Source organism: Mastomys coucha, unplaced genomic scaffold, assembly GCF_008632895.1.
Source record: "Mastomys coucha isolate ucsf_1 unplaced genomic scaffold, UCSF_Mcou_1 pScaffold15, whole genome shotgun sequence".
In the NCBI taxonomy this organism is placed as follows: domain Eukaryota; kingdom Metazoa; phylum Chordata; class Mammalia; order Rodentia; family Muridae; genus Mastomys; species Mastomys coucha.
The window spans coordinates 14,378,263-14,391,523 of NW_022196897.1; the positions used below are offsets into that span (position 1 = coordinate 14,378,263).

The following is a 13,261-nucleotide window of genomic DNA, read 5'->3' on the forward strand; positions in this document are numbered from 1 at the left end:
AATAGCCTATTCCATCATAGACAAATGCATGCTCATCATGGGGTTGGAGGTTATTGTGTTGATATGTTGTAACCATTCTCTGCCAACTTCAGATTAATACACAATGACCTGCAATGTCTGTACTGCACAGGGTGATACATACACAAAACACACTACATTAGTAAATGAGGCAGACAGGAAGTGATGTCCCTGGTTTATTACTTTTTCTCCGCACATCCCCTAGCTCTCCAGTCACCCATGGCTTCCTTGACCATCTTTTCTAGAAGGCAGCTTCTCTATCATGGAAGCTGAGACTACACTTCTTAATCACACACAATTCTACCATTGCTCCTGGAAGAAACTAGGCATTAGGATCCTACCACATTGCCTTGTGCTACTAGAGGACCCTGTCTAGATGTGAACAGGGAAATATTTGGTGTGTCAGAATCATGTTGACAGCTCAGGAGATCCTAGACTTTGACTGATCTGAGAGGGAGGAGCCCCATAACAACATTAGGAACCACAGTCACAGTCACTCTATATCAGAGAGCGGTGCTCTCTTAGACTACTTCTTAATCTACAGTGTCTCATCTCACTCCCTCTTTCAGCTGTAACCATCACCCATGTATCTAGTCAATATATGCACAGCTTCTGAAGTTTAGGGACTTGACTTCTATAATTCATTGTTTATTACAGAAAGGATAAAGATTCTAGCCACAAAAAGCAGTCACCACTCTGTGTCCACTAGTGGGAAATTTCTCCACTGTGGCTCAGGGTTTCAAATTGAACAATGGAACTTGGGTATTCTGATGTGTTTATGATCTTGGAACCTTATAATAGGAAGAGTGGAACCCCAGATCAGCTTGACACCAGAGGGTAAACTGAGGCAGGAAACAATTGGTGGTCAGTGCTTAGTGCCACTGACAAGAATGGATCTAGATATCTATAAGGGCTGCTGCCAGATGCAGCCAGAGACTAGAGAAGTTACCCAGCAGATTTTTTCTGAGGGAACACAGCTTAATTTACCATGGCTTTTAATTTACCATGCTGCTTGTGGCCAGCAGAAAAACTATGAACTCCTTGGAGCCAGCAAGAAAGATAAGGAAAGAGAAAATTCCCACAGACACAGACACACACACACACAGTCGCTGAGAGGAAGGAACAACGCTCCAAATCACCACCTACACAAACCTTACACATACACATAGTTGATGGATAGGAGTAAAAATGTTCCAAATCCAATACTTTATTCTTTCTTCCATATCTTATATAGCCCAGCAAAATCTTTCAAGCAGTATAAAATTACAATTGGATTCTACTTTAGTTTTCTTCTAATAAATGATTATGAAAAAACAGTATGTTTCCCAATAAGAAATAGCATTATGTAGTACAACAGGCAAAGAAAACAAATTGTTCTCCAAATCCCATGTACATTTGTAACTGAGAAACTTGTTATGGATTAACAAAGTGTAAGCAAGCAAACAATTTTCTCAGCCAATTTCTCTACTGGCCAGCAGCAATATGTGATTACAAAGAAAGAAGCAATTATTTTATTATTTATCTTTAAAAATAATCTCATAAAGATCCTAAAAGAATCACAAATCTAAATTTTTCTATAAGAACTGGTCATATCTATATTAAATCCTCAAAAATGCATATCTACTAATCAGCAGCTCTTGACAAATCATATCAGGAAGCTGTAGACAAAAATGGGTATAAGTAATTAATTAACCCCAGTCTAGCATCACATTAGCCACTCTTCTTGTTCCCTGACCATAAAAGGTCCCTAGCTTAACTAATAACCATGTGTCTTTCTGACTTTAAATTGCTCCCTATGATTTTTGTATCAGAGCCAGTAGTAAAAACATCTTAACCTACCTTCACTAACAACTTTATTTTTCAAATGTTTTCTAAGAGTGGTAGTCATTGATGATAATCTAAGTCTCTAAATTCTTTCCTAACATAGTGATTGATTAATTAATCTGCTCCAACAGCAGTGCCTGAAGATTAAGCATTATTATCGTGAATGCCAGAGATACTTCCCAATGAATGACTGAAAGCCCCCTTAAAATTTTCATATAACTCTTAGATTAAGAGAGAGTGAGCAGAGAACTCGATAAAAGCACAAAGTCCTCAGGACACATAGTCCCTGGGGCTGTGCCACACCAAGGCTCACCCATGTGGCCTTGGAAACCCATGGGCAACATTCCATAACTTCTAAAGCCATTTTGTAATTCCTCCGGCGTGGCCCTCAGAAGAACCCTTGTGCTCCCTTAGCACAACTCAGTCTCCTTCTACATTTGGTCTGATGCGAAACCCATGAGGTCCATTAAAGCCTGATGTGAACCCATAGTTGTGCAACTTTATTAAACCACTAAAGCTTAAACCACTACCAAAGGCTTTCCCTCTGTCTGTTCTACAGCTGGCAAGCCGCCAAGGTGACTTTGAGTCTAACCTCATTTGAATGGTGAAGCAAAAGTAATACATGGAGGCCTGGGAGCCACCTTGACCCAGAGCTACCCACCTTCTGGCTATAGCCCAGCTCCCTCTCCAGCAGGATCTGTTTTGTCCCTCCACATCCTGATGTCCTGAGACCCATCTGACTTGTGCTCTAGGTCGAGGTTCTAGTTCTACAAAGGCACTTTTTTTTTTTTTTGTGCCTCTGTAGACTCATCCTGGACAGCTTCAAGAATCTATAAACAATGTTAATAAGCACTATATGACAAGCCCTGGGCTTTCCTGAGGAGATGCCTTAAACCAGTCCTAGAAGCTGCTACTAAGCAGGAACTTTGATTTCTCCAGGGTGAAGGGTGAGGCCAGTGCTCTTTAGGAAAAAAGATTCGTGAGCAGCCTAGAGTCTCTGCACTGAGGGTGACAAAGACTTTTTGTACTTGTGCTGCAGAGCCCATCATATATACCTTCCACATTGCTGTGTCGATCACTGATGTCAGCACTGATGGCAGTGGTGTGTGTAGGTCTTCCATAACAAAACCATAAGATCCACAAGCAGACGGTTGACAGATGAGGTCTGTCAGGAGCCATGAATCTTGTGTGCAATCTGAAAGTCAGCTCCTACACTCTGCAGATGCTTCCCATCATCAACACAACTGCCCTGGGTCCCAGCTGACTGAATTCTACCAAGTTCTGCAGTTATACTCATAGCCACCTGTTACATTAAAGTGATAAACAGCACCATCAGAAGATGGAGGGAAAGGGGGCTACAGGCAGTCCTGGGAGGACAAGTGGTAGGACAGGAAGTTAAGGTCTAATGATGGTAGATGCTCGCTGAGTCAACAGAACAGTTGGCTGTGGTCAGCCCTGGATAGATCCTAGAAAGGTGGTAGGACAGAATGGAAAGATTTCTGGGACCATGTTGTTTCCATGTTCTGAGGTTACCTCTCTGTGCCTCTTTCTTTCTGGTGGCAGTTCCTGCAGAGATGCCAAGTTCCAGAACTCTAGTTTTTATTGCTTCTTGTCAAGTGTCTCACAACTCTTGAATTTTAACCTTAGATTGATCACACCTTCTCAATCCTGCTAATTCCAAGGTACCTCACTTCAAAGGACAGAATCTGATCTTTACCTAGCATTTACCTATCTAATAGACTTTTAAAACTTGTTATTGATTCTCTGTGAGTTTCACATTATGTACCCCAGTTCTGCTCATCTCCCCGCCCCTCCATATCACCTTTGCCATTGCAACCTCCCCCCCAAAACATGCAAATAAACAAACAAAAAACCCAAAAGAACAAAAAAGAAACAGAAAATATCTTATCATGGTAGTTGTAATATGACAGTGAGTTCCGGAGTATATCCCTGTGTCTGCTGACCTACAGCAGAGAGACCTATTAATAGATCCAAACCAACACCGGTCAGCAGCAAATTGTCTGTGACTGAAGCATGTCCTAGTTATGTTTGTATGGATGCAGTAAAACACCATGTCATAAACTAACTTGGATAGAAAAGTATTTGTTTACAGTTCGTAAGCCATCATCTGTAGTAGATTATTGGTCAAATGCTGCTTATATTTTAATGTTAATGCTGGCTCCTCAAGATGTGGTTGCCTCTGACAAGCAGATCCTTATTGTTTCAAATGATGTCCCCAAAAATTCTCCTCAAATTAACTGGCCAATAAAGGCAAGAACCTGTGATTGAGCAATGAAGACTGAAAGGTGGAAATGGATGTTAGAGAGTGGGGGTTTCAGGGAGAGAGAAAGAGAGAGAGAGAGAGAGAGAGAGAGAGAGAGAGAGAGAGAGAGAGAGAGAGAGAGAGAGAGGAAGACAGAGGAGAAGGAAGCCACCATGAACGTGAACAGTGGGGCTAGGAGAAACAGTAAGTAACAAGGAGTTTTATAGCTGGAAAATACACCCTAGATCTATCCAATCTAGGCATATGGCTTGTAAATAAAATACATGGATTATGTGTTTTTTATATGAGCTCATTAGGAATATAAATTCCTACTACAAGCATCCAGAGAAGCCATGGCAGGAACTGATACTCAGGCAATGTAGGAGTGCTGTTTCCAGCTTACTCCTTAAGAGTTGTTCAGCTTGTTTTCATACAGAACCAAAAATCGAAATGCCCTGAAATGACATTGCCCATAATTAACTAGTCTTTCCTACATCAACCAAGAGTTAAGAAAACACACCACAGGCTTCTAGACAGTTCATACTTGTGATTCATTTTCTCAGTTGACATTCCCTCTTCCTAAATAACTCTAGCTTGTGTCAAGTTGATATGAAATTAGCTAGAACAGGATGAATATGAAACTCCTGGTGTGTGGTTTGTTATGAATACAAATAACACCTTGAAGATCACCTGCAATGGGTGTACTAGAGATTGTTTCCATAGACAAGATTATCTTAACCTTTCTAGATTCATTTATTTTATGTGTATAAGTCTTTTTCCTACATGTATGTATGTGTCCCACATGATTGCCATGTAGACAAGGAGGTTAGAAAAGGACATCATCTCCCTTTACAATGTAGTTACACAGAATTGTAACTCCCATATGTATACTGTGAATGGAGACTAGGGCTTTTACAAGAGCTATACATGCTCTTAACCAATGAGTTATCCCTCGTTAATTATTGTAGAACTTGTTTTTACATAAATCTGAATGCTGTTATAGAATAAACTCATTTTGAAGAATAAGTAGGTCAGCGCAATTATAGTGGATGATGACAAGCCCTCTTGGTCCTCTTACAGTTTTGAAGATTGTGTCTGTCACAGTGACAATTGCTCCCACTTATGGTACATACATCCCTCTTTTATGCTTCCCATGGCACACTTTGCTTGAGCCCAGATGTACTGTGAATTACTACAGCTAATTTAGGCAATTTCTAATTGTCTAAAAGCAGCCTAGAGAAACAGTGCTTAATCCCAACACTTGGAAGGCAGAGACAGAAAAATCAAGAGTTCAATGCCAGCCTCAGATTCATACAGAGTATTAAGGTAGCCTCAGCCACATTAGATTCCATCTTTAAAAAACAACCCATCATTTTAACAACTGAAGTAGAAAAATTCTTCATCATGTCAATCAATCAGTGTTGGAAAGTCATTTGACAAGACTTTTGGGGAGAACTGTTAGAAAACTCTTCTCCTTATGCTCTTGAAGAGCTTCTACAAAAGATCTGCAGCCCTTGTCATTTCTATTGTGCAATACTATACTCTCTACAGCCCCGAGAACAAGTGAGGATGCCTATTCTACCTGTGTATATGTAATACAATGCAGAAATTTCCAACTATAGACAGTGTTGGGAGAATCAAAATTATAGAGAGTTATAGGAAGAAATATGGGCATTGTGTGATTGTCTCTGAAAAAGGGCCCAATGAGTCTACAAACATAATCAAAGCCATCAAGTGACTCAGCCAAGATCCCTGGTTGTAACACCTTCCTTATACCCTAGTGCAACCAGCTACGTGGAAGGGATCCTAGAGCACAATGGTTTTCCTCAGTGACCTCCTCTCAGTGTCTGTAGCTCTCCTTACACTTGGATTGTTAAGTGTCCATTGTGTTAACTATCCCTGCTCAGTCTACTGTTTGTTCCAGTCTTCTGATTACTTAATTATATCCTATTGAATTCTGGCACATGGCAAGAAGAAGGCCCAAATGAAACAAGGTGGACAACTATAGGGGCGATGAATTTGATAGAATTGTCAGAGTCACCTGCAGAAAAGGGGAATTTAAACATCTACTTGAAGATGGTGAAGAGATTGATCTGTAAATGAATGAAGTGGAAGAGTACTCTAGGTTGAAGAAATATTCAGTGGTGCCTGGAAGAAGCAGGTGGCCCTTGGCTGTGGAAAGTCAGACAAGATGGCAGAGAAGATGGAACAGATGGCAAGGTAGGGATAGGAAGATGACTACAGGCCAGGATGGAGAGGGTAGAACAAACAGTTGTGATTTGTGGGCCACTGTGGCACTTTCACTTTTACTGTGAGTAAAATGAAGGCAACAGTGTGTTGTCATGGTCAAGACACAACTCATTGTTTTAGACAAAAAGAAAAATTTAAACCACCAACCAACCAAACACACTGACTCAAGAAAATGAGGTACAGTGAGATGAAGAAAGACGCTAATGTCAAGTTCTGGCCTCCTTCTGAGCAGATTCATTAGCGTGCGTGTACACACACACACACACACACACACACACACCTTCTTATACTTCCCTCACATACCACACAAATGTTTAAATAACACCTTGCATTGGTCAGAAAAACAGAATCTTAGGAGCTAAAAAAATGGGAGGGGGGTTTTGGTTCTGTGAAGGCTAGATGTCCCAGTGTAGGGAAATGCTAGGGCTAGGGTGGTGAGGCAGGAGTGGGTAGGTGGGTGTTGGAGCACCCTCATAGAATCAGGGGGAGGGGGAGGGAATGGGGGTTTGCAGAGGAGAAACTGGGAAAGGGGATAACATTTGAAATGTAAATAAAGAAAGTAACCAAAAAAAAATGTTATCCAAGAATCCCAGTTCTGCTCCCGACAAGTCTGTGGGGAGAAGATCACAGACGCCTCACAGACTGTAAAGGCTCTAGCCACTCGTGATGGTCACGTAATAGCAGGAGATAATAGGACTCTATTGCTGAAGACCCAGAGTACTGTGGCTGCAAACCTGGAGAAATCAGGCTGGAGGAACGTTACAGAGAGATTCCCCTTATGCACCACACATGTGCTGTGTCTGCAGACAGAGGATAATTATCACCTGCTGCCCTGCTTCATTATATACAACTTGTGCTTCATTACTAATAAGTCAGGCAACATTTCTCTGGTGATAATGTAGTGGCAATGTTGTGATGGGTAAAACCAATTACTTTCAAATTGAAGGAAATTACTTTACTTAAGGGAACTCATGTTCAGTTTGGTGAGCAAGGGAAAAAACTTCTGGTTACAAAAGTCAAAATCTCAGGGGTGTGATTATTGCTCTTGTTTTGTTAAAATTAATTATTTTTCTGTAAAATGACCTTCTAATCATTTATGCTTATGCAAAAAGATTACTGCTATGCTCAGATTCAGTCACTAAGTGATTTTTTTTTCCTTGCAGTTGGTACTGGTTACTGATAGATGACCAAATTATTTAGAATATGTAACTGTTACTATATATGAAAGAGAATGTATCTTCTATTCTACCTCCTACCAAGCCTTAATGAATTTCAGAGAAGACAGCAGAAAGAATATAAGAGCTACAGGATTTGGTTGAGTGCTGTGCATCTATTTCTCTTGGGTTGAAATATTCCACTGTGGAGAGAATTGCAGGAGGTCCTCAATATGCACAAATTTAAATGATTCACAACCCTTTCGTACCACCAAGATTATATAGACAGTCAACGATGCAGGGAAGAGCAGACTCTTTGGTGGAGCTGCATAGAATTGGTAGAGGGAGACCAAACTACTCAGCTAGACTGAGGCATCAATAATGTCCAAGGTGCTTTTGATAGTACAGCCTCTTGAGTCATGCATACTCTCAAAAGATCTTCTCACACTGTCCTAGTAAATCCTATGAACCAGCTGGCTAAACATGGGTGAAACAGAGTCTTTGTTTATTGTCTTTATACAGTCTAGAATGAATAGACCCTGACATGATCTCCAGGAAAGTCAGATGACATAGCACAGGTTCCAGGGGATAATCTGGAGGCACCTCTGTAGGTCAAATTGAGGGGATGATATGCTTATAAATCAGAGAAAGATCTGGGTGACAAAACTATGCATGTAAAACAGACTAAAGTGCAAAATATGTGGAATGGAAGCATGCAGTGAAGTTCATGGATACACATACCCAGTGAGAAATCACCTGTATTCGACAAATGCCGTATTTTGGGTTGTTTGTTTTGAGACACAATCTTCCTAAATAGTCCTGGCTCTCCTGGAACTCCTCTTGTAGGCCAGACTAGTCTCAAATGCACAAAGATCTTCCTGACTCTTTTCCTAAATGCTTAGATTAAATGTGTGCATTACTGTACCAGGAACAAACACTAACTTTAAATGTAGGATAACTACTGCAGTGTAGTCATATCTACTTTGCATGCAAAAATTTTCACCCTATGCTTTGATACTATGAAATTTACTTTTTATCCCAACTTCAGTAAAATACTTCCACTTCTGTCTTATATTCTTACATGGAGGTCTTTGGCCATTCTGTAAAACACTTGGATCTTTTATACTAGAGACACACAAAGTGCCCATCAATTTTCTAATTTTCTGGCTATGGTTTCTCTGCAACTTGCCCCTGCTGCACCAGGATGCAGAGGATATGTAAGGGGTTGATTCCATTTCCAGGTGACCAGGTCCAGTGGTGAGAGGCATAGAAAGAGTAGAAGATAAGGGTGGGAGTTGGGTTGGAGGGGTATTGCTAATGGATACATGACAGCCATTGTAGCTTCTCATGAAAAATTGATGTTGCAACTTACCCTCCAGAAATCCATGTTCCACTGAGATAGGCACTTTCTGGGTCTATCCTGATCATTCAAAATACTGGCCCAGCCCTCCATCACTGTGCTCCCAGTATATACCTGGGGCAGTTTCAACACAGACCTCAGATACTGACTAATTACAGAAAAGCCAAGGTGAGTAAAAAATACCCCAAGTGCTACATGTCGGCTTGCCTTTATGGAACATGCTGAGGAAGGTCTGGCAATCTTCCCCACTCTGTGCCTGCCACTGCCCCTAGGAGATTCAAAGCTAGATCACTCCCAGGTTTCCATGAAGTTCCTGAATGCAGCAATATCTCTGTTGGGACCTGAATATATTTGCAATCCTGATGCCACCGTTACTCAACTGAGTGGCTATCCAAATTATCCTCATCCAGTGTCAGACATTTTCTGGAGCTATTTGGTATTGGCTGAACATCACTTGAACTACCAATTTATCACATAGCTCTAGAGGTCTATTGGGTGCCAAGCTACTGGGTGTCTCATTATCTGCTAAATCCCAAATCTCCTTAACCTTTTGAATTAAGAAGGCCTGCCACATACAAGCTGAATCCAGAAAAATTGCTAAACTTTTTTTATTGGATTCAGATGGGTCTCAGAGCAGGGTTAAAAGGTAAATCAGGAGGTTAGGAAGTCCAGAGGGTAGTACAATTTAAGGAAGGAGTGGGACTCAGGTTGGGGAAATGCAGCTCAGTGAAGTGTTGTCCAGGGAGGTCATTGCCATGTCCTACTGGCAAACCTGTCTCAGCAGTTGTGGTCCTGGTGGGCTGTGACAGAGAGAGACACACAGTTTAGAGATCCCCTATCATGGCAATAGCTGTTGGAGAGTAGCTACTTAGGAGATACATGCCTATTAATAACTTTCCAATCATCGAGCCTTTGGGAATTCCATCCTGAAAATATATGGGCCACAGAAGTATCCTAACTTCCTTGACCTTTAGATGCCTAATCAGTTTTGTGGGTACCTAATTCATGAAATTAGGCTACCGTATAGGCAGAACTCAAGGAAAATGAATGACGGAATTCCCAAGTATCCACAAAATTATGCTTGAGGACACCTCCTGGAGTGGTCACTGCTTTCTGGCTAAGCACATTCCCTCATGAGTGGGATGTTTGGAGATGGGTTAACAACAGATAGAAACTTTCACCATAGAACAGAGGAATCTGAGTTCCCTCAGTGTTCCTTCCGAGGGTCACTTACCACTGTCATGTATGGGAATACACCGTTCTGTAAAAGCAAGAAATAATATCAAATACAAGAGAGTGTCCAGGTTGAAGACCCAGAGTACACCTACAGCTTGGATGGCCCATGATTAAGATCAGAGAAAGTAGCCTGCTTGTAAAGGAAGACACATGCTTACATAAGAGTCCCTGTATCAGGAGGGGAGTAAGGAGTCATGAGGGGGAGCTGAACAGAGCATCCTCTTACCCCTCTGCTCAGGCACAATGATGTTTTCTTGGAGAAATCCCTTGTGCTGTATGAATTCCTTAAATACTTCCAAGGCCTCCAGGTTTTCTTCTGGACACTTTCCTGTGAGCAGAGGCCAGATAAGCAGAAAGAGTATCACTGCAGAGAATCCACTGACACAAAGACAAGAAGACTACAAAAACCCAGAGTTTTCAACCTGAAGCATATGTGAACAAGAGGGACTTTAGAGTGAATGTGGAGGTGCAAAACGGATGATGGTTGAGGAGCTTGTGAAAAGGAAGTGGATATAACTAACGTATAGGGTCACACAGTATGACCAAACCGATAGGTGACATCCTAAGCTCCCCACACTAACTAGAAACTGTGTTTCAAGGGAATTCATCTCCTGTCCCTGGAAGGAGGGCAGCATTGCCAATAAAAGGTTTATGTTAGGACACAGCCTTTCAATGAGAACTTCCTGCCATGAAACCTGAGACCTCCAAGAGAAGATATTGTAGTAAGTCAATAAAAATTCCATCCTACTACTCAGTGCTCAAGGTCGCATCTGATCATGTCACTGGAACGTCTGCACAGACCATGACTTACCATTTCAAAGCATTTATACTGACCTCATGGTGCTTTATCCACATCTGCTAAAGGACATGGCAGAGGATTTAGACATTCCAGTGCCTGGATATAGTCGCTGGGCATTCAAATAGCTAATGGTCATAGAGAACATGGACAGGAGGTTTGATCTCTGATGTTCCTCACCTATGAGGTGTCCCAATTGAGATATTTTCTGAGACGGGTGGCTTGTACTATATATGATGTAGTGGTCCTTCACTGGAAGCTCATAGATGTAGAAGAGATTACGACCCAAAACTGCATATTAAAGAGAAATGGATCTGTAGTGTCTTTTTCAAAGAGAACATTCATCCCACACTAAGGAACAATCTGGAAGGTTTCAACAATAATCCATGAGCAATCATATAGCCAGCTCCAAGACTTTCCATGACATCATCACAAGACAGAGTTTCCTCATGAAAAACTGTTATCCCTAGCTATGAAGACATTACCATAGGTGTCAGGGAAGATGAGGCTGTGGCTGGCTACCCCTCTAGCAGCTATCCTGACCTGTTTCCTAAATCCTAAGATTCAGGATCCCTATTGGACAGTGGACAGTGATATCTAGAGGGAAATATGGTCTTTTCTGTGAGGGCAACTGATTTCTGAAAACACCTGGGAATTTACTGGTAGACCTTCCTGAAAAGTAAACAGGCCAGGAGTACTCCAACGAAGAATCTTGCTTTGCAACCTATCCAGGGGTACTGTTAACTAAGAAGTCCACATAATCTAGAATAACATGGGAAGTATTCAGTTGGCTTTGACAGTGGGTATGATATTAATTACGTTAATTTATTGTGGAAGATTCATATTAATTGTGAGCAGGGACATTGTGTGAGCAGTAGATCCTGGACTTTTAAAATTGTGAAAACCATCTGAGCACTAGCATGAATGCATTCACTAATCTCTTCTGACTGCTGTATTATATGAGTAGATGCTTCCTGTTTCAGCTGCCTGGAATATCCCACCACTATGGACTGTGCCTTGAACTGGGAGCTAAATAAAACCCATTCTTCCTTAAGCAGTATTGATTAGAGTGGTTTATGGCAAGAAAAGGAGGAGAAAATGAAACATGGACTCACAGGCACTGTATTGACCAGGCTCCTCTGTTCTTTGCATACGAATTCCTAAATTAATGCACTCTCCCTTAGATCTGGAAAACAGGAAACCAACTTGCAGTCTCTTTCTGAACACATCTGTGCTCTACCCTGGCTACCTGGTTTCTTAGCCTTGGCACAATGACCTCTGAAATCCCATATTAACTCCTTCTAAATTTCAGCATGTGAAGACTCTAGCCCCTCAAAGGAATGGGCTTTTCTGTCATCAATATCCAAAACACAGAGGAGAGGAGAGAAAGCTGAAAAGATGATGAGGGATACTCACATGATAGTGTACCTGAGCTCCAAGGTTCCTTCTTCTGGGCATGTAAATTTAATAGGGAATGCAACCAGAGATTTCGCCTCCACTTCTCTTTGACTCACGGTGGCCTTTATGAACCAGACACCTGAAAGCTGGAGCAGACAGAGTCCTAAGCCCACACTTTCTCATCCCCAAGTCTTACTTAGTTTGCCTCCAAGTGTGCAGCCTGTACACATATCCCCTGGCATAAGATGTTCCCCTGAGTTGTTGAGGTTCCACTGTCCAACACTATGCTCTATACAATTAGGCTAGAATTACACATGTTTGTCCATTTTAAATGGAATTTCACTGTCTCCAAAGGCTGGAAACAGTTAGGATTCCAGGAACAAACACAGAAGTCCTGTTAAGAGACACTTTATGATTCTGGGTGTCACTGCTCATGAACCCTTCCCTGGACTAAGTCATGGACCAGGAAGCCCTACGTGCTGGAGAACAGCATCCTCTTCTCAGACTCAGAGGACTGAAACCCTCATGATTACTAGCTCTGGTACTCAGACACTGTCCAACGGTCAAACCTTCCACATACACCTGTTGGCCACCCCTCCATGCCTCACTTTATCTTCTTCTTTGATGGAGGGAAGGACATCATGGGTCTGTAGAATTGCCACTAGGCTAGATAGTGTGACAGTCAGGAGCAGGCTCTCCATGTTCAGGCTGTGTGCTCTCAGACAAAGCAGGCAGCAAACATGACACAATGACCCTGTGTTGGCTGCTCAGACGATGCCCTTTATGGCCAAAAAGGACATTGGCCACACCCCTCTTGGCCATTTGTCACAGGGGTGATTATTGTTGCTTTTAGGACCTCTTGGTCATTGACTGCCACCTTGAAACAAAAGATCTTCGATGTCATCGCCATCTAAGTGTGCTACTTATGAAGGAGTCCAGAGAGATTGAATAACTCAGGTTTT

At 41.8% G+C, this 13,261-nt stretch overlaps 1 protein-coding gene across 1 annotated transcript; it reads right to left on the minus strand.

Annotated features, from left to right (window-relative positions):
* Positions 1–9,461: 9,461 nt before the first annotated feature.
* Positions 9,462–13,009, minus strand: Obp2b (odorant binding protein 2B). The gene is made up of 7 exons (XM_031373335.1): positions 12,908–13,009; positions 12,318–12,445; positions 12,017–12,087; positions 11,082–11,192; positions 10,332–10,433; positions 10,104–10,130; positions 9,462–9,669 (listed from the first exon to the last, which is right to left on the minus strand). Exons 1-7 carry the CDS (start codon positions 12,998–13,000, stop codon positions 9,647–9,649), a joined length of 555 nt encoding a protein of 184 aa, XP_031229195.1. The 5' UTR covers positions 13,001–13,009; the 3' UTR covers positions 9,462–9,646.
* Positions 13,010–13,261: the final 252 nt, after the last annotated feature.

Excerpts from the sequence above, each read along its gene's own strand:
- Obp2b (XM_031373335.1), bottom strand. The coding sequence starts at position 13,000 with ATGGAGAGCCTGCTCCTGACTGTCACACTATCTAGCCTAGTGGCAATT. Across the intron at positions 10,131-10,331 it reads CATTGTGCCTGAGCAGAGGG|AACGGTGTATTCCCATACAT; the intron begins GTAAGAGGATGC and ends TTGCTTTTACAG. Across the intron at positions 9,670-10,103 it reads TATTCCCATACATGACAGTG|CCCACCAGGACCACAACTGC; the intron begins GTAAGTGACCCT and ends TCTCTGTCACAG.